The sequence below is a fragment of the Sorex araneus genome, chromosome 5, assembly GCF_027595985.1.
Source record: "Sorex araneus isolate mSorAra2 chromosome 5, mSorAra2.pri, whole genome shotgun sequence".
Classification (NCBI taxonomy): Eukaryota; Metazoa; Chordata; class Mammalia; order Eulipotyphla; family Soricidae; genus Sorex; species Sorex araneus.
The window spans coordinates 108,756,063-108,776,826 of record NC_073306.1 but is presented as its reverse complement, the minus strand read 5'-3'; the positions used below and the strand labels follow the sequence as shown (position 1 = coordinate 108,776,826).

The 20,764-nt window shown below is 46.2% G+C and overlaps 1 protein-coding gene across 1 annotated transcript in view; it reads left to right on the top strand.

Annotated features, from left to right (window-relative positions):
- Positions 1–6,774: 6,774 nt before the first annotated feature.
- SLC25A16 (solute carrier family 25 member 16) overlaps positions 6,775–20,764 on the top strand; it is a 32,387-nt gene continuing 18,397 nt past the window's right edge. Inside the window, exons 1-3 of the mRNA XM_055139305.1 lie at positions 6,775–7,022; positions 13,353–13,445; positions 19,154–19,287. Coding sequence (XP_054995280.1) covers positions 6,896–7,022; positions 13,353–13,445; positions 19,154–19,287 — 354 coding nt within the window. The 5' untranslated portion in view covers positions 6,775–6,895. The remainder of the gene's footprint in view (positions 7,023–13,352; positions 13,446–19,153; positions 19,288–20,764) is intronic.

The window sequence follows — 20,764 nt, the reverse complement described above, 5'->3', positions numbered from 1 at the left end:
TCAAGGTTCTTAGGAATGATGACCAGCACGAATGATGACCAGTTCATGCCGGCATGAGAGGCCACCCCTCAAACCTGGCGTCAGCACGTTACCTCTGTCATGAAAGAACAAACAGGACATGAGGAAAGAGTTCAAAGGGCTGGTGTACATGCTTCACATATAGAAGCCCTGGGGCATCAGGGGGACACCCATGGTCCTCTGCGAAGCACCAAGAGTAACCCCCCCACCCACACACAGAATGCACAGGAGAAATAGTCCACAAGGGTTGATGAGCGTTCCCCACAACCAAAACCTAACTAATGGAAGATCAGATTTTTTTTTTTTTTGGTTTTTGGGTCACACCCGGCAATGCACAGGGGTTACTCCTGGCTCTTCACTCAGGAATTACCCCTGGCGGTGCTCAGGGGACCATATGGGATGCTGGGATTAGAACTCGGGTCGGCCGCATGAAAGGCAAATGCCCCGGAAGATCAGATTCTCTCTCTCTCTCTCTCTCTCTCTCTCTCTCTCTCTCTCTCTCTCTCTCTCTCTCTTCTCTCTCTGTGTCTGTGTGTGCATACCTACGCATGTGCTAGGGCAGCTCCCAATGATGTTCAGAGGGCCCTGGGGGCCCAGGGAATGGACATGAAGCATGCAATACAGTTTGCTTTGGGCAAGGTTTCCCACTGCCCACCACACCCCTTGCCCCCGCTACAGTTTACTGGTTCTGTGTACCCAGTCCCTTGAGCCATCTCCTTGGCTCCTATTTAATAAGTCTGTTGTGAGGGAGACTTACAAGGTGCTCACAGAGCCCTGAAAACCAGTCTCAGTGACACTTGGCCAAACTCTGCTGGGGATTTGGTGCTTGGGCCCAAGGGAGCAGTGCTGTTTGGTCTCGAGGGGTCAGGGGGACCAAGGTCACCTCGGGGGTGCTTCGGGGTCTCCACGGCCACATGTGACAATGCCTGGGAACCAATTGGTGCAGGCAATGGAACTGGGCTGGGGACATGTCTCCAACTCTTGTACCCTCTCTCCAGCCCCTTCAGTAAGTCTTCAAGCTCATTTAGCCACTAACAAACAGTTCTGCTCTTCCCCTCTATACTGTGTTGATAGAAATATAATGTACAAATTTGGTAAGTTGTGGAAAAAGACAAATAGAAAATGCCAGATGTCTGGGAGGCTAGAGAATAATTCAGGGAGTAGGTGTTTGCCTTTCATGTGGCTGACTTTGTTTTGATTCCTGGTACCCCATATGGTCCCCTGAGCCTGCCAGAAGTGATCCCTGAGTGCGGAGCCAGAAGTTAGCCCTGAGCACCACTGTGAACTCCCACCCCTACTGCCAAAAGACAAAAACAAAAATAAAAACCCGAAAATGTCAGATCTCAGGTTTTTGGGGTTTGTTTTTGTTGCTTAAGCCACAACCAGAAGTGCTCAGGTTTTACTCCTGGCTCTGCACTCAGAAATCACTCCATAAGTGGTGCTGAATCTGGATCAGCTGCTTGCAAGGCAAATGCTCTGTTCACTGTACTATCCCTCTGGCTCAAGCTTTGTTTTTATTTATTTATTTTATTTATTTTTTGCTTTTTAGGTCACACCCGGCAATGCACAGGAGTTACTCCTGGCTCTGCACTCAGGAATTAGCCCTGGCACTGCTCAGGGGACCATATGGGATGCTGGGAATCGAACCCGGGTCGGCCGCATGCAAGGCAAACGCTCTACCCGCTGTGCTATCGCTCCAGCCCTTCGAGCTTTGTTTTTATTATTATTATTATTTTTATTTTTTTGGGGTCACACCTGGCAATGCACAGGGGTTACTCCTGGCTCTGCACTCAGGAATTACTCCTGGCAGTGCTCAGGGGACCATATGGGATGCTGGGAATCAAACCCGGGTCGGCCGCATGCCAGGCAAACGCCCTACCCGCTGTGCTATCGCTCCAGCCCTTTGAGATTTGTTTTTAAAGACATATTATGGGGACCTGGAGAGACAGTACAGAGTTTCAAGCACTTACTTAAACTGTGGTCTTGAACTGTGGCCTCGTGACCCTGTTTAAATGCACTGCTAAAAAGTGATCCCTGAGTTTGAGTCAGGTATAGTCCCTGAGCAATGCCAGCTGTGGATTCCCAAACATACATTTTTTTTGGGGGGTGCAGGGTATTTGGGTCATACCTGGTGGTGCTTGGGGCAGGGAATTGAATCTGATACTCCCACTTGCAAAGTATACACTCAGCTCTTTGATCTATTTCTCTGGTTATCAGTTTTAGTTTTTGGTAGTTCGGGGAGCAGCAATACTCAGAGGCTTACTCTTGGTTCTGCAGTCGGGGATCACTCCTGGCAGGGCTCAGTAGACCGAATTGGTGCTGGGATCAAACTCAGTTCAATTGCATGCAAGGTGAGTACCCTACGTGCTGTCGGATCTTTCTGGCCTTCTGGCCGCCTTTTTAAACAGGTTTTAGAGAATTTCTCTGAGGTCAGGAGACAGTTCAAAGCACTGAAACAAATGTTTGGGTTGCCAGAGCCCCAGCACTGTATGGCTGTCCTAGTATCCATGAGAGATCCCTGAGCACTGAAAGGGCGTAGCTAGATGTGGCCCATAAGAAAATAAATACAGTATTGCTTTGGTTGCTATGTTAAGAGCTGACAGCAGGGGGCAAGAGAATGCAGAGAGACTAATTAGACTCAAGATTTATGGGATGAGGATGGAGAAAATAAGAAAATGAGAGAAGGTTGCAGGATAAAAGGAAGGTGAAAAATTCAGTTTTGAATATGATAAATAGATGCCAGTTAGATATAAAGATGAAAACATTGGGAATGTGAATCAGTATTATTGGAGATTTGTCTGGTGATAGGGAGTTCTTTGCATACAAAAAACTAATTAACACTAGGAAATTGAAAGACTGGGATTTAATTAGTTAATTAATTAATTAAGCCTTTTGGGTCACATCCAGCGATGCTCAGGGGTTACTCCTGGCTCTGCACTCAGGAATTACTCCTGGCGGTGCTTAGGGGAACCGTATGGGATGCTGGGAATCGAACCCGGGTCGGCTGCATGCAAGGCAAATGCCCTACCTTCTGTACTATCGCTCCAGTCCCTGGGATTTAATTTAAAGGGCTAAGTGCACCTCTGGCATGTATGAAATCTGGCATTTAATCCCTAGCACTATAGGGTTCCCCAAACACACTGTCAGCCTTCTGGGACATTATAACATCTGTAAATTGGTAGTTTTGCAGCAACTAAATAAGTAGATGAATAAAAACTCATTTGAGTGGCTGGAGAGATATCTCAAAGGGCTGAATACATGCTTTACATGCAGAAGCCTGGGTTTGATACTCTACACCACATATGGTCACTAGAACACAACCAGGACAAACTCCTGAGCATGAAGTCAGAAGTTGTCCCTTAGGACTGCCAGATATGGCAGGAAAGCAAGAAAGCAACAACAACAGAAAGAAGCAAGAGAGATAGTATAGTAGGAAAGCTCTTGCTTCACACGCGACTGATCCAGATTCAATCTCTGGCACCAAATATGGTTCCCCAAGATTTACCAGGATTAGATCCTTGAGCACAGAGCCAAAAGACCTGAGCACTATTGGATGTATCCCTCACCAAAACAGCAACAGCAATAGCTGAGAGAGAGAGAGAGAGAGAGAGAGAGAGAGAGAGAGAGAGAGAGACAGAGACAGAGACAGAGACAGAGACACAGAGAGCAGTGTCAGTAACAGAGAACACAGGATTGAAAAAAATAAAAGAAATAGTCTTGGGGACAGAGAGATATTGAACAGGTAAGATATCTGTCTTAAATGCAACCTCTCTGGGTTTGATCCCTGGCACCACATGTGGTCCCCATGCACCTTAGGAATAAGCCCGGAGAGCCAACCGCTGGGTGTGATCTCCAAAAAGAAACAAATAGGGTCAGAGTGATAGTACAGCTGAGAGGGAATTTGTTTTGCAGGCTGTTGGTGATTTGGCCCTTGGAGCCAGGAATAAATCCTTAGCATTGCTGGGTGTGGCCCCCAAACAACAACAAAGAAACAAAGTCTTGGAGGACCACAGACATAGTACATCCTAAATGTACACTGGTGGAGGGATGGGTGTTGGAACACTATATGACTGAAACCTAATCTTGAACAGCTTTGTAAGGGTCTCTCTATCTCACAGTGATTCAATAATAAAATCTTAAAAAAAAAAAAGAACAAGGAGCCCAGAAATAAATACACATACATATTTAGATATACTGGCTTCTAATCTATGATAAAATTGCCACAATCATACAATGGAGAAAAGAAAGTCAATAAGTGGTGCTGGAAAAATTTGACTGCCAGATAGGAAAAATGTAACGATCATTATTTAACACTATTTATCACTATCACTATCATCCCATTGACTGTTGATTTGCTCAAGAGGGCCCAGTAACGTCTCCATTCATCCTAGCCCTGAGATTTTAGCAGTCTCTCTTTACTCGTCCTTCCCAACAGTGCTGAATTTCAGGTCAAGGGAATGAGACCAACACTAGTCCAAAAGTAGTGAGTGGTCGTAAGGTGAACCTAAAGTCAACCTGCAGCAAACACTATATACACACAAACTAACTCAGCATGGATTCAAAACTTATATATTAGACCTGTAACCTTCCAACATCCATATGGTCCCCTGAGCACTGCCAGGAGTAATTCCTGAGTGTAGAGCTAGGAGTAACCCCTGTGCATCGCCAGGTGTGACGCAAAAAGAAAAAAAAAACACATAGGAAAAAGGAGGTGATACCCTCTAGAACCTCCACATCAGAGACATAAAGACTCCAGTTATATGAGTGTGGATGTTGGAATTATGTACATGAGAAACTGTTATTGATAGCATTGTAAACCAAAGAATCTCAATAAAATTTTGATTTGAAACATTTAAGAAAAACAAATGGAACTAGATATGATTACAACACTTTTGTACCATTAAAGAAATTGCCACAAAATAAATGTGGCACTCTAGAAAAAAAAAAAAGAAACAGTAATCTGGGCTGTAGGTAAAGTACAGCAGGTAGGGCATTTGCCTGGCACGCAGCTGACCCAGGTTGAATCCTGGGATTCCCATATGGTCTCCTAAAGCACCACCAGGAGTAATTTCTGAATGCAGAGCTAGGAATAACCCCTGGGCATCATGATCCAAAAAAGACCAAAAACAAAACTCACCTCCCCAAAACCAGAAATAGTGTTTCAATAGAAATCGCATACTGCTGCCTCTGGTTTGATCCCTGGGATGTGGAGGTAATCTGAGCACAAGTGTGCATAGCCCTAAACTAAAACAATAACAAACAAAAAGTCCTGGGCTCAGGGAGAGTGATCAGAGGCCCAATCTTGCATGTGAGGCCCCCTAGATGCATCCTAGGCATCAGCCCCATAGCCCCCATATTCCCCCTGTTCTCCCCCAACCCCCTCCACACACACACACACAAAGAAATAAAAAAGTCTTGGAACTAGAGCAGACTTCTGGAGTTGGAGAGGAGTAGAATTTAACAGAATTTGAGAGCTAAGCAGAAGGCTTAGAAGGCAGCTATTTGCTAACTCTAATTCGTAGAGCTCAAAGAAAGAATCCGTGTTAGCAATGTACGTTGGGTAGGGGTGATAGAGATGAAGGCAAAGCCTAATGAGGAGAACAAGAATTGAGGTTGGGGTCGGGGACAGAGACAGCGTGCAGAGCGCTTGCCTTTCACGTGGCAGACCCAGGTTAGATGCCAGGCATCTCCTATACCGGTCCCCCAAGTACCGCCTGAGTGCAGAGCCAGGAGAAACCCACGAGCATTGCAGGGTGTGGCCCCCAAAGAGAAGAAAACAAAACAACCCGCCCCCCCAGCCCCCCCCCCCCAAAAAGAAACTGCGGTTGGAGTCAGAGATAGTACAGCGAATAGGGCAGGTGCTTGCTTTGCAGTCAAACTACGGGAGTTCGATCACCGATACCTCACATGCTCCCCTAAGTCCCACTAGGAGTGATCCCTGAGCGCAGTGCCAGGAGAAAGCCCGGAGTAATGCTGGGTGTGGCCCCGACCCTCCCCACCCAAAGGAACAAAAAGTAAAAATTTAAAAAAAGCAATAGCGGGCCGGAAAGATAGTACAGCGGGTGGAGCGTTTGCCTTGCACGCGGCTGACCTGGGTACAATCTCCGGCATCCCCTGTGGTCCACCCAGCACCGCCAGGAGTAATTTCTTTTTTTTTTTTTTTTGCTTTTTGGGTCACACCCAGCGATGCTCAGGGGTTACTCCTGGCTTTGCACTCAGGAATTGCTCCTGGCAGTGCTCAGGGTACCATATGGGATGCCGGGGATCGAACCCAGGTCGGCCGCGTGCAAGGCAAACGCCCTCCCCGCTGTGCTATCGCTGCGGCCCCAGGAGTAATTTCTGAGTGCAGAGCCAGGGGTGACCTCTGAGCATCGCTGTGTGTAACCCAAAAAAGCAATAAATAAATAAATAAATAACAAATATTTTTTTAAAAGAAGCAAAAAAGGAGCAGGTTGAGGGCTCTGAGAAGGCAGAGCTGATATGATCAAGATGGGACAATTTCAGAGGACCCTGGACCGAGCCGGGGCTGATGACTGGTTCTGGGAGGGGCTCATTTTAGAAGATGGGGGCTACAGAGTCGCTAGGGTGAGCGGGTGAGGCTGCCCAGGAGGGATCTTCTGGAGGACCCTGCTTCCCCCCTTCTCTGGGCAGAGAAGGGGCCTGGACCGCGCGGCAGGGACGCGACGGCGCGGGGCGGAGGGGCTGCCGGGAGGCAGGCCACGCCCCCGCGCGCGTCATCAGGTGGCGCCGCGCGCCGGCTCTTCCTCCGCCCGCCTGGCACTGCCATCGCCGGGCTCTGGCACTTGCCCCTGCGGCCATGGCGCCGCGCCGCGCTTCCTGAGTTGGCGAGCGGAGCTCAGCAAGCGGCGCCGGGTCCATGGCGGGGGCGGCGGCAGCGGCCCTGGCGGCGGCCGATCCCCCGCCTGCGATGCCGCCGGCGGCCGGGGCCGGAGGGCCGGCTGCCCGCCGAGACTTCTACTGGCTGCGCTCCTTCCTGGCCGGAGGTGGGTGGCCGGCCTCCGGGCCGGGGGCCGCGGGCCGCTTCCTCCCGCCGTCAGCTCTCTGGCAAGTGCCCTGAGCTGGCGCAGCCGCGCCCCGGGGACCAGGGCCCTCGGGCTCTCGGGGCGCCGTCGGGGAGGTGCAAGGTCAGGCCGGCAGAGGAAGGTGGGGAGCCCCCGCCGCGGGCCTGTCATTGACCTTGCATTCAGCAAAACAGGCCCTGGCGACGTGGGGGTGTGAGTTGAAGCCGTTTTTTATTATGGCCTCTTGTGTGTTGGGGGGAGATAAGAAACTCAGTCAGGGGCCGGAGCAGTGGTTCATCGGGGTGGGGTGGGGGGCCTTAAGCGCCGCCGACCCAGGTTCGATCTCTGGCATCCCATATGGTCCCTCTCCCCGCGAGCATCGCCTGGAGGGATTTCGGAGTGCTGAGACTGGAGTAACTCCCTAGCATCGCAGGGTGTGTCCCCCAAACAAAAGAAGTTAAGTTTTGCAATTTTTTTTGTCCTTGGGGAGGAGGCACACTCCCGTGTGCTCCGGGGCTGCTCCTGGCTCTGCAGGTGTCACATCGTCGGCTGTTGGCGCGGGGATCTTGTGGTGCCCGGCCTGGCCCTTCTGCCTGCAGAGCTTGTGCTCAGCCCCCTGAACAAGCTCTCAAATAGCTGGCTTCGTTTTCTTTGTTTGTTTGTTTGGGTTTTTTATTGCTTTTTGGGTGACACCCGGCGATGCACAGGGGTCACTCCTGGCTCTGCACTCAGGAATTACTCCTGGCGGTGCTTGGGGGACCATATGGAATGCTGGGAATCAAACCCGGGTCTGTCTCGCATACAAGGCAAAAATACTCCAGCCCCTGGCTTCATTTTTTTTTTGGTTGTTTGGTTTGGCTACACCTGGCGGTGCTCAGGCTTTGCACTCAGGAATTACTCCTGGCTGTGTCCAGGGGACCACATGGGATGCAGAGGATCTAACCCTGCTTGACACCGAACAAGGCGAGTACAGCACTACCTGCTGTACTATATGTTACAAGTATAGAGAAGTTGAGTCTTGGTAAGATGTAGGTGAGAGTAGCAACCAGGATTCTTCCTAATTCTGCTTGCTGGTGGTGATGTAAATCGGTATAGCCGTTTGGGAGAACTGGTTGGGAAATGAAGCCAATCATAGGACACATAATCAACCATTTCCAGTTCCAGTTATCATATTTCTGTTCACATTTTCCATGTTTATAGTAAATGCAATATTCACAAAACCCAGATGTTCATTAGGGCCAGGATGGGTAGCTTAAGAGGTATATGAAATGAAACAGGCTACAACGTAGTATTATGCAACACTGAAAAATGGGTGAATCCCTGTTGCTTACTAAGATGTGGAAGATCCTCACAAGCATAATAGTGTGCATAGAAAGCCAGACTCAAAGACAATGCACGGTATGTGGTTTTCTTTGTGTAAAACATCAAAAACAATCAAAACTAAATCCAAGTTGGGGCAGCATAAGTAGCTTGAAAGTTCCCAGGGAAAGACCACAGAACTCCGCCAGATTTGTCCCAGAAATTAAGCAGAAGATCCAAGTTCATATTATTTCATGTCTGATGATTTTTTTCCCCTAAGAAAAAGAGACAAATGCTGATTTGAGGAATATTGGAGACTTCAGGGAGACTGATATTCTTTTTATTTGGGGGGGGGTGTGCACACCTGGCGGTGTTCAGGTTCTACTCCTGGCTCAAGGATCACTCCTAGCATGCATAGGGGAACCATATAAGGTGTGGGGGTTGAACAGAGTTTGAATGTGTGTAAGGGATGTACCCCAGCCACTGTACTCTCTAGCTCTTCTTTTTTTTTTTTTTCTTTTTGGGTCACACCTGGCGATGCACAGGGGTTACTCCTGGCTCTGCACTCAGGAATTACCCCTGGCCATGCTCAGGGGACCATATGGGATGCTGGGATTTGAACCCGGGTCGGCCACGTGCAAGGCAGACGCCCTACCCGCTGTGCTATCTCTCCAGCCCCTCTAGCTCTTCTTATATGTTTATTTATATGACTCAGGATTGGACCTAGGGCCTCCCACATGCAAGGCATATCTGTTTTTCCATTTTGGTGGTCCTTTGGGAATATTGGTATGATTTCTGCACTTTTCTATTTCCTCATATCATTACACTGATCTGTTAAAAGAAAAAGTGAATTTTTTTTTTTTCTTTTTGGGTCATGCTTGGCAAAGCCCAGGAGTTATTCCGGGCTCTGCACTTAGGAATTACTCCTGGCGGAGCTCAGGGGACCATATGGGATGCCGGGGATTGAACCCAGGTCAGCTGAATGCAAGGCAAACACCCTACCCACTGTTCTATTGCTCTATCCAAAAAGGAATTTTTTTGTTTTGGGGACATACCCTGCAATGCTCAGGAGTTATTCCTCGCACTGCACTCAGGAACTACTTCTGGCTGTGTTCAGGACACCATATCGGATTCCAGGGACCAAACCTGTGTCGGTTATGTGTTTAGGGAAAACACCCTACCCATCTACTATCTCTTACGCTCCTAGAAAGAAAAGGAATTTGAACCAAAAGTGTAGGGAATTTGACAGAAGAATCTCGTGGGGCTTTGGGGGAAAGCCACATCTAACTCTGAGGTCAGACACCACTCCTTGCCCTTTGGTAGGGACTGTGCCTGCCAGTGCTGGGATGCAAAACAGCCATAAGTCAGAGGCAAGGGAAGCACCTTACTGACTACTTGCTGACCCCTGTGTAGGATTTAATTGGGTATAAAATTTCTTTTGTCTTGGGTAGATAGCTATGGAATGGGGCTGTAACAAAATCTTGTATGTAACTGTAAGAAATTGTCAGAAGTTTCCTAAAGTTTTTGTTACATTTTATATCAGTACTGTCTTGTCAATGCTTGCCATTGTTTTATTTTTTGCTTTTTTTTTGGGGGGGGGGTGGTCACCCGGCTGCACAGGGGTTACTTCTGGCTCTGCGCTCAGGAATTACTCCTGGCGGTGCTTGGGGGACCATATGGGATGCTGAGAATCGAACCCTGGTCGGCTGCGTGCAAGGCAAATGCCCTACCAGCTGTGCTATTACTCTAGCCCCTGTTTTGTTTATTTTTATTGTAGGGGCCACACCTGACTGTGTGTGTGTGTGTGTGTGCGCGCGCGCGTGTGTGCATATATATGCTCATGTGGTGTGTCTTGTGTGTTTGTGTGTGTGCGCTTCTGGCTTCTAGCCCAGAGTCTCATACTTGCAAGGCCTGTGATGAGCCACATCCAGTCTAACAAAGCATTTGGTATTATTAGCCTCTGTGTGCTTTTTCATTTTAATACGTGTTTAGTCACATCTAATTATGATTTTAATGAGTATTTCCCACTGGTGCTAAGCATACTTTTATGTTCACTTTCAATTTTTTGGACACACTGGATAATCTTGGATATTTCTCCTACAGTTGCTTGGCGGGGGCTTTGTGGTACCTGGGGTCAGACCTGGCCTTCCTGCATGCAAACAGATACTCGGCCCTATGCGCTGGCTCTAACTCCTATATTCTTTTTTTTTTTTGGCTTTTTGGGTCACACCTGGCGATGCACAGGGGTTACTCCTGGCTCTGCACTCAGGAATTACCCCTGGCCGTGCTCAGGGGACCATATGGGATGCTGGGATTTGAACCCGGGTCGGCCGCGTGCAAGGCAAACTCCCTACCCGCTGTGCTATCTCTCCAGCCCCTCTAACTCCTATATTCTTACTACTTGTGCCTTTTCTCTGGTAACAATTTTTGGAAAGTATTTTTAACTTTGAAGATTGTATAGGAGCTTTTGGTCTGGGTGATATGAAAAAGTATCTTGAGGGGCTGGAGCGATAGCACAGGGGTAGGGCATTTGCCTTGCATGCGGCTGATCCAGGTTCGATTCCCAGCATCCCATATGGTCCCCCAAGCACCGCCAGGAATAATTCCTCTTGAGCAAGTTACTTAATTGCCTTGTATCTTGATTTTCCTATCCTTTAAATGGGAAAATAAGAATAGCTACCTTAGAAGGTTGTATGATTACCTAGGGAAGTGCCTGTAAATCTTTGGCATAATATTATCTCTTAGCACAGTGGGTAGGGTGTTTGCCTTATACACGGCTGATCTGGGTTTGATATTTTTGTCCCTCTCGGAGAGCCTGGCAAGCTACCGAGAGTATCCCGCCTGCACAGCAGAGCCTGGCAAGCTAACCGTGGCTTAATTGATATGCCAAAAACAGCAACAAGTCTCACAGTGGAGACTTTACTAGTGCCCGCTCTAGCAAATTGATGAACAATGGGACGACAGTGCAGTGCTACAGTATTATCTCTTAGCCTAGTACTCAGACGAAGTTAATAGTCATTGATGACAAGCTGTGACCTAGGCAGATCATTTGCTCAAAAGGAAGATGGAATCAACCTGACCCACCTAAGACAATGGAATGTTGTGGTCATTAACTGAGCTATAAAATAATAAGCAAGTTAAGATACTACTAAAGGAGACAGTTTATTTATCATATACTAAATAATTTATTCTATGGTTCATTCATAACCATGACGATAATGTAATGAAATATTCTGAAACCAAATATCCAAAATACAAATTATTTTCAGCTTTTTCTCAGTTTTGGATTGCCTTGAGTGTCATTTCCTCTGTTACATATCAGTGAGGCTTGGTAGGGCTGGGAGAGCCAAAAGGATGGAGCCTGTGCTTTGCCTACTGCAGACCGGGGTCAGTCCCAGCAATTCATTGGCCCCACTGAGCAATGCCGCCCTTCCCATGTAGTTTTTTACTAAAAATTTTTGGTTGTTTGGGCCACAGCCAGCAATGCTCAAGGGTTATTTCTTGCTCTCTGCTCAGGAATTATACCTGGCAGAGCTGCGGAGATCATATGGGACACTGGGGGTCAAACCCGGGTTGGCTGCATGCAAGGCAAACACCCTACCTGCTGTACTATAGCTTCTTTGACCTTGGTCTTTTGGAGACTCCCTCCTCCCCCCTTGAATTTTGGACCACACTTGGCCACATACAGGACCTCTTCCTTTATCTATACTCAGATAACTCCTGTTAGGGCTCTGGGACCATATGGGGTGCCTGGAATTATTGTGGGGTTTGGCTGCATGTAAAGCAAGTGCTTTATCTACTGTACTATATCTCAGGCCATCTCTGGGGCTTTTAGAAGGACACATTCTATTTACAGGGGACCTGGTTACCTCCTAGAAGCGTGCCTCTGAACACCTTTACACACGGTCTGTAGTACAATATATCTTTATGTATTATTGCTTTAGAACCTGCCAGGTAGAACTGACTTGACTTAGTCCCCGTATGCAGTTTATCGTCTTTTTAAAAATGTTCGCACTCTTAGCAACCTCAATTTTTTTGTTGTTCTCTGCCGCAGCCTGCGCGGTCAACTTGAACCTCGGCCGGAGAGAGGGAATGAGAGTTGAGTGGGCTAGGGAGGACACACTGCATACAGCAAGTTTATTGAAATCCAAGCGGGTTTATATAGTCTTATTTTAGCAACGATCAGCAGGTTACAGAAGTGGCATAAACATTATTCAAGCGGTGCAGGCAACTTTATTTTTGCCAATCTTACTTGTTTTTCGGTTCCTTCTCTCAGCCTTGAGAAACATGGGAAAGCAGATGTGGCCTTGAGCATGGCCATGGCAGACTCGAGCCAATCCTCCCTTCAGCCTCCTCTCGAGTCCAGCTGCCAGAGCATGGTGGCCCTTCAACTTTTCTCTCGAGGCAGGTCGCCAGAGCATGGTGGCCCTTCGACCCCCTTTCCAGGCTGGCCGCCAGAGCATGGTGACCCTTTGGCCGCCTGTCAAGGTTGGCTGTCAGGGGACGACTCGCCCTCACGCCAAGTTTCTTCATACTCATTCCTGCTTACAGGAACTAAGGCAGGGGGTGCCTAGGCCCCCTCCTCACCCAGTCCCTGTTTACAGGGACAGAGGCAGAGGGTGCCCAGGCCCGTCCCCAACAGTTCTCTATAGTTTGCAGAGTGGCATGTGGTAGGGACCAGTACACATTGCTAAATGTTTAAATGCCTGACTGAATTTTATGTCTAGAGTTGATTATTTCATTGGGAATGTTATCCAGAGGAAAATATTACTTCAAACATAGGCTTATTGGGTAAATACTTACAAGAATCTGCCTCCATAATCACATTTAGCAAGTCTCTCTTCAAACTCAATTTAGGTTTGGCATGCTCAGTCATTAAATTATAGGAAATGGGGCAGTCATCTGGATATAGCTGCTTCTGGGTTGTTTTACCCATAGAGACCAAATTAGAGACCCAAGAATGTCCCAGCTGAGCCACTAATGCTTCTTTCTGACCTTTTAAATATATTTTAGGCATCGCTGGATGCTGTGCCAAGACAACAGTTGCTCCTTTGGATCGAGTAAAGGTTTTATTACAAGCACACAATCACCATTACAAACATTTAGGTAAGTAATCAGTACTAAAGATAAACACAAATGAAAATCGTGATCTGTTTGCTGACTTGGTTTGGAAGTAATAATGAATTATAGTGGAAAGAGATCACAACAGGGATTCGAGTACAGGGGGCAGGTTTTGTAAGTGATGCATTTCTTACCTGTTTTAATTTTTACTTTTGCGCTAGTGGTTCTATATCATCTTTTTAGAATATTGATGTTTTCTGAATCAAAAGGGTGGAATCACTGAGGAGGTATTTGTTCTCTAGAATTAACAAGTCACCCCCTATATGGACACATTTGAGAGCTCAACATGATTTATTTTAAATGGAATTTAATTTTTTTTGGTTTGGGGACCATTAGTGATGGAGTTAGATTTATTCTTTTTTGGTGTTTTTAGTTTGGGCCACACCCAGCAGTGCTTAGGGTGTACTCCTGGCTCTGTGCTCATGGATCTCTTTTGGAGGTACTCAGGGATCATGTGGAATGCAAAGGATAGAATCTGGTTTGGCCATGTGTAACACGTAGTATCTATGTGGCCCTCTATTTTTCTTCCATTTAATTTTAAATTAAGACATCATGGTTTACAAAGTTATTCATGGTAGAGTTTCTAGTATTCAATATTCTAACACCCTTCCCCCACCAGTGTCAGCTTCCCTCTACTCTGTCCCTGGGTTTTCTTCTACACCCTCATTCCCCCACCGATTGCCTCCTTGTAAGGCACTTTAAGAAAAAAATTTTTCATTTGTTTGTTTTTTTGGGAACTACACCTGGCAATACTCAGGGGTTACTTCTGACTCTGCACTCAGGTATCACTCCTGGCGGTGCTTGGGGAACCATATGCGATGCTGGGGAATCGAACCCTGGTGAACTGCATGCAAGGCAAGTGCCTTACCCGTTGTACTATCTCTCCAGCCCTTTGAGAGGCGCGTTTTAAAGTTTGGTTGTAGTTTGGATTCCTGCTTACAGTGTTGCTGGTTCTGTGGCTTAGATGTACATACAGCTCATCTCTACATCATTGATGTGTCTAACACTGTTACCTCATCTCTTATTTCCTTCATGATTTCTTTTCTTCTGTGCCCTCATTTCAATAGTCATTGGGTCCCATACTCCCAACCCCTAACCCCCCAATTTTTTTTTCTTCAAAAAGTCTATTTATTTTGTATTAATTGTACCTAATTTTCTTTTTTTGTTTTGTTTTGTTTTGTTTTTTGCTTTTTGGGTCACACCTGGCGATGCACAGGGGTCACTCCTGGCTCATGCACTCAGGAATCACCCCTGGCGGTGCTCAGGGGACCATATGGGATGCTGGGATTCGAACCCGGGTCGGCCGCATGCAAGGCAAATGCCCTACCTGCTGTGCTATCGCTCCAGCCCCTCTTTGTTTGTTTTTGGTTCTTGAACACATTGGTGCCTGGAGGGATGAAGGCTGCTGTTGACTCAGTGCTCAGGACCCTGTAACCACATTTTCTTGTCACTATTTCTTTTTTCTTTTTGAGTTATACTAGCGATGCTCAGGGGTTACTCCTGGCTCTGCACTCAGGAATTACTCCTGGCCGTGCTCAGGGGACCATATGGGATGCTGGGAATCGAACCCGGGTCAGCTGCATGCAAGGCAAACGCCCTACCCGTTGTACTATTGCTCTAGCCCTTTGTCACTATTTCAAGTACTAATTCGGTCTGTGCTTGAAATGGAAAGAAAAAAGTTGTTGTGTCTCTGTGCCCAGCAATTTGGTGTTTTGTTTGTTTTGATTGGGCGGGCTCATATCCCGTGGTTCTGGGGATTACTCCCAGTTCTGGGCCTTCGAAGCGCATGCTCAGACATTTTTGCTCTCTGGCCCAGCAGTGACTTCTGTATATCTTCACAGTATGCTTAGACCTTTGAACTAATAGCAATAATAGAACACTGGAAGGGAAGGAAATAATTTTCTTTTGTTGTGGAAATTGAGGTTGTAAAGGAGATGAATTGTGTTATCTAGTATCTTGGGGCTTTTTACAATGACTCAACATGTGAATGTCTGTGCAAGATTGTCTTACCCCTGTAACTTCCATGCTGACATGTGTTCATTTGGTTTCCTGATGCGTGATCATTAACTTCCGTATTCAGAGCAGATTTCACGCTCTACGGGACCGCATGCCACTGGCAGCAGTGTGCCCTGTGAGGCATGCGGGATTGGAAATGCAGTGCCTGGAATGCAACAAGGAACTATTGGTTCAATATATATTTTAAAGATAGGTTCAGCTCCCTAGTGTCAGTATGATATCTGTATAATCACAAGCCCCTGAAAAGAACTAGTGAATTTTTATGTGAAACATGTTTTTTTGGGGGGTATTTTATTTTTTATTTTTTTATTTTTTTATTTTTTTTTTTTGGTTTTTGGGTCACACCCGGCAATGCACAAGGGTTACTCCTGGCTCTTCACTCAGGAATTACCCCTGGTGGTGCTCAGGGGACCATACGGGATGCTGGGATTACAACCTGGGTCGGCTGCGTGCAAGGCAAACGCCCTACCCGCTGTGCTATCGCTCCAGCCCCTGGAGGGGTATTTTAAATCCCTTCCCTTTATGTGCATCAGATAGTTTTTAAAATTTTGCTTGTTTTTTTTTTTTTTTTTTTTTTTTTTTTTTTTTTTTTGCTTTTTGGGTCACACCCGGCGATGCACAGGGGTTACTCCTGGCTCTGCACTCAGGAATCACCCCTGGCGGTGCTCAGGGGACCATATGGGATGCTGGGAATCGAACCCGGGTCGGCCGCGTGCAAGGCAAATGCCCTACCCGCTGTGCTATTGCTCCAGCCCCAAAATTTTGCTTGTTTTTGATTCTGGTCTTTAGGCCACACCAAGCACTGCTCAGGGGCCACTCATGACTCAATGTCTGGGAATTGCTTTCCGTGTACTTGATGGGTCCTACAGTATTAGGACAGTATACTAGCCAGGTGCATGCTAAATACACATTCCAGGATCCTGCATTGCTAGCAATAGTACCCCCTGGCCTCGTGCACACAGAGCACACGTTTCAGTCTGCGGAGCTCTTATCTTTGGGCCTAACTTTTACTTTTTTTTTTCTTTTTTGGGTCACTCCTGGCAATGCACAGGGGTTACTCCTGGCTCTGCGCTCAGGGATTACTCCTGGCGGTGCTCAGGGGACCATATGGGATGCTGGGAATTGAACCTGGGTTGGCCGTGTGCAAGGCAAACGGCCTACCTGTTGTGCTATTCCTCCAGCCTCCTAACTTTTACTTTTTAATTCATTATTATTTTGCTTGGAGCCCATACCCAGTGGTGCTCAGGACTTACTTACTCCTGGCTCTGCACTCAGGGATCACTCCTGGTGGCCTCTTGGGACTGTAAGGGTTGTTGGGGCTCAAACCCAAGTTGGCTGTGCGCAATCTAAGTGCCCACCCCTCTGTTCTTGCTCTAGTCCCCAACTTTTACCTTTATTAAACTTGATGTTTAATTCAAGGATGAATAAAACTTTTTCTTTAGCTTTTAAACAATTTGTTAATTTTTTTAAAAGCAGTGGTGGTGCTCTTCTCTGGTGTCACTGCTGGCAGTGCTCAGAGGACTTTGTGGTGACAGGGATTGAACCTGTCCGCCTGTATGCAAAGTGCTGTCTCTTTAGCCCCTTCACTCCTCTTCCTCCTCCTTTTACCCCTCCTGCTCTTTTTTTTTTCTGGGCCACACGAAGCAGTGTTCAGCAGTTCTTCCCTGTCCAGTCCTCTCTGGTCACTCCTGGCTGTGCTTAAGGACCCGGGCAGTGCTTGGGAACAGTGTGGTACCAGGGATTGAACCCAGGCCTCCTGAGTGCGAGCGAAGCGTCTGATCCCGTCTGTTGACCTATCTTCTCTCTCCATTCCCAGAGAAGCATTTAAATAAGTTTTAAAGCATTTAAATAATATTGAAGCTTGGGGACAGGGATGTGGCTCAGTGGTAGATGTCATGTATATGTGAAGCCCCTGGTTTGAGTCCTGGTACTGCAAACAGACAAGCAAATATATAAGCATTATATAATAGATACGCAGTGAACTTTACACCTTATGGTAAATATACACCATATATTCTTTTCAAACATGTGGGTAATGTTTGCTAAAATTGGTACAGGATAAAGCCATAAAGAAAATCTGAATTCACTTCCCCATATAAAAACTGTACAAACTAGGTTGAAGGAGAAAAAAATGTGATTATCTCAATGAATATTTAAAAACCATTTCTAAGCATTCAATATCCATTCTTCGTGTTTGTCCATTTTTGTTTTGGGGTAGGCCCCCATTGGGTCGTACATGGGGTGACTTGGTGGTGTCCAGGACTGAACCCAGGACTCCCATGCTCAGAGTACATGTTCCAGCAGCTTGAGTGATAGTACAGTGGGTAGGGCACTCGTCTTGCGTGTGCTGACCCTGCTTCCGTTCCCAGTATCCAGCATCCCACATTGCCCTCTGAACATTCCAGAAGTGATTCCTGAATGCAGAGGCAGGGGTGACCCTTGAGTTTTGCCAGGTGTGACCCTCAAAACCAAACACAACAATAATAAAAGCATGTGTTCTAGTGCTTTGTACTATCCTCTGGCCCACTGTTAGGCCTTGTCCATTATTTTAAATAACAGTTTTCTGTGTATGTGTCTTTTTTTTTTTTAACTTTTTGGGTCATACTCGGTGGTCCTTAAGGGGTTACTCCTGGCTCTGTACTCAGGAATTACTCCTGTTGGTGCTTGGGCCATAAGGGATGCCGGGGATCAAACCTGGGTTGGCCACGTGCAAGGCAAACTCCCTACCTGCTGTAACAGTTTTATAGTAAACAGTCAAATACGGTTTTTAACAGAACTTGAGAACCATTGTCTTTCAGGAGAAAGATTAAGTGTTTTCTTTCTTTCAATCACTGATTTATTAGCCCACCATCTTACTTTTTGCTGTTTATTGTGCTTTGTGGTCTTCAGCTCCTCTTTGTTCTTTTTTCTTAGATACTCATTTTCAGTGGTTGTTTATTATTGTGAAGGTGACATGGTTCTAATAGTGTCCATGTTTATGGTATTGATGTGCATAGTAGCTGTGCCCATTACCACCGTAGCACCCAAGATGCTGCTGTACCCTGTGTCACCTCCACTCTAGCCTCACCTAGCAGTGCTCAGGGGCTGCTCTTGGCTCTGTGCTCAAGGATTACTCAGTGCCTCTCACTTGCCAAGCCCTTTGGGCATGACCGGGTTTGAGCACTTCTAGATTGCTACAGTTTATTTACTTACTTTAATTTTGTTTTTTGGGTCACACCCAGTGATGCTCAGGGGTTACTACTCCCGGCTCTACACTCAGGAATCACTCCTAGTGGTAGTCGGGGACCATATGTGATGCCGGGAATTGAACCCTGGTCTGCTACATGCAAGATAAGCGCCCTACCCACCCACTGTGTTCCCACTGTGTTGTACTCAGGCCCAGATTGCTACAGCTTACTGTAACATACGATGATTATTAGTATACTTTGATATGTAGCTGTTCACGCTATGAAGTTTTCTATTTTTTCTTGAAGGCATGTTTATGTAATTTGGACATAATATATTTTAAGAAAGTTTGTTACACAGAAATTACTTTATATGTAATTCCTTAAACACAGTTATGTCAAGATTAATAGTTTAGTGAACATTTCCTGTGCATATCATGATTTGAAATAATAATTGAAATAGTTTTCTCTGTTCTAATAGTATTTCTCTCCTAAAAATCTTTATAAAACTAGGAGTGTTTTCCACACTGTGTGCTGTTCCCCAAAAGGAGGGATACCTTGGATTGTACAAAGGAAATGGTGCAATGATGATTCGAATCTTTCCCTATGGTGCAATCCAGTTCATGGCATTTGAACATTATAAAACGGTACTTGAACTTTTATCTTGTTTTACTCTTTTGTGTTCTTGAATGTCATGCTTAGTTGACAAGAATTTGTTTTGACTTCAGATTACTTTGGAAGAGTATATAAAGTAATACTGTTTTGAAGGAATAAGACTTGTGATCGCTGAAATGTTATTTACTATAGTTTTATTTTGGTAATATGAAAGAGAGAGGAGCTGCCATAAAATAAGAGCGGGTACAGGTGAGGATGTGGCTCTTTAGTAGAGGATTTGCCTGGCATGCATGTAATTACTGGGTTTGATCACTGGCTCTGGAGAGAGAGAAATGGAGAGAGTAGGGGGAGGGAGAGAGGGAGAGAGGGGGAGATGGACCATGTGACGCCGATGTCAATCCTGGGCCTCCTACATGAAATCACATGTTCAATTTGTTGAACTATTATCTCCTCCCTGTTAGTTTAATGATTTTTTTGGGTCACACCCGGCGATGCTTAGGGGTTACTCCTGGCTCTGAACTCAGGAATTACTCCTGGTGGTGCTCAGGGGACCTTATGGGATGCCGGGTATTGAACTCGGGTCGGCTGTGTGCAAGGCAAACACCCTACCAGCTGTGCTATCGCTCTGGCTCCCCTCCTCGTTAGTTTAAAAATTTAAATATAACATCATTTTGGAGTTATAGCCAATCATTTTAGAGTGAATTACTAATATTTATATGTGTAAGAAGAATCCAAGTATCATTAAATATATATTAACATACCCATAAATAATGCTAGTTTTTAAATTTATTTCTTTATTTTGGGTTTTGGGCCATAGCCAGCAATGTTCAGGGGTTACTCCTGACTATCTCAGGAATTAATCCTGGCAGTGCTCAGGGAACCTTATGGGATGCTGGGGATTGAACCCAGGTGACTGCAGGTAAGGCATGTGCCCTGTGTGCTGTGCTAGCTCTCTGGTCCAATGCTAGGTTTTTTGTTTTATTTTGTTTGTTTTTTGTTTCTAGTTTTTGCTTTTTGGTCACACCTGGAGATGCACAGGGGTTACTCCCATCTCTGTGCTCAGGAATTACTCCAGGGGACCATGTGGGATGCTGTGAATCAAAACCGGGTCGGCTGCATGTAAGGCAAACAGCCTACCCACTGTGCTATTGCTCCAGCTCCCAGTGCTAGATTTTTTTAAATGTTTTTTTTTAAATGTTTGTTTCTCAGCTATTGAAGAGGAGAGTTGTGGCTCTGGATTTTCTCATTAAATAAAACAAAGTAAATAGGAAAACCATATTGTTGAAGTGAGTTATCAGTTGGCACCTTTTCTCATCTTAGGCATTAAGTTTTTTGAGGGCCAAGAGTAATAGTACAGTAGGGAGGATGTTTGCCTTGTTTGTGGCCAGCCAGTCTCGATCCCCAGCATTTCAAACGGGCCCCTGAGCACTGCCAGAAATAATTTCTAAGTGCAAAGCCAGGAGTAATGCCCCTGAGCATCACTATGTGTGACCTCACTCCCCCCCAACC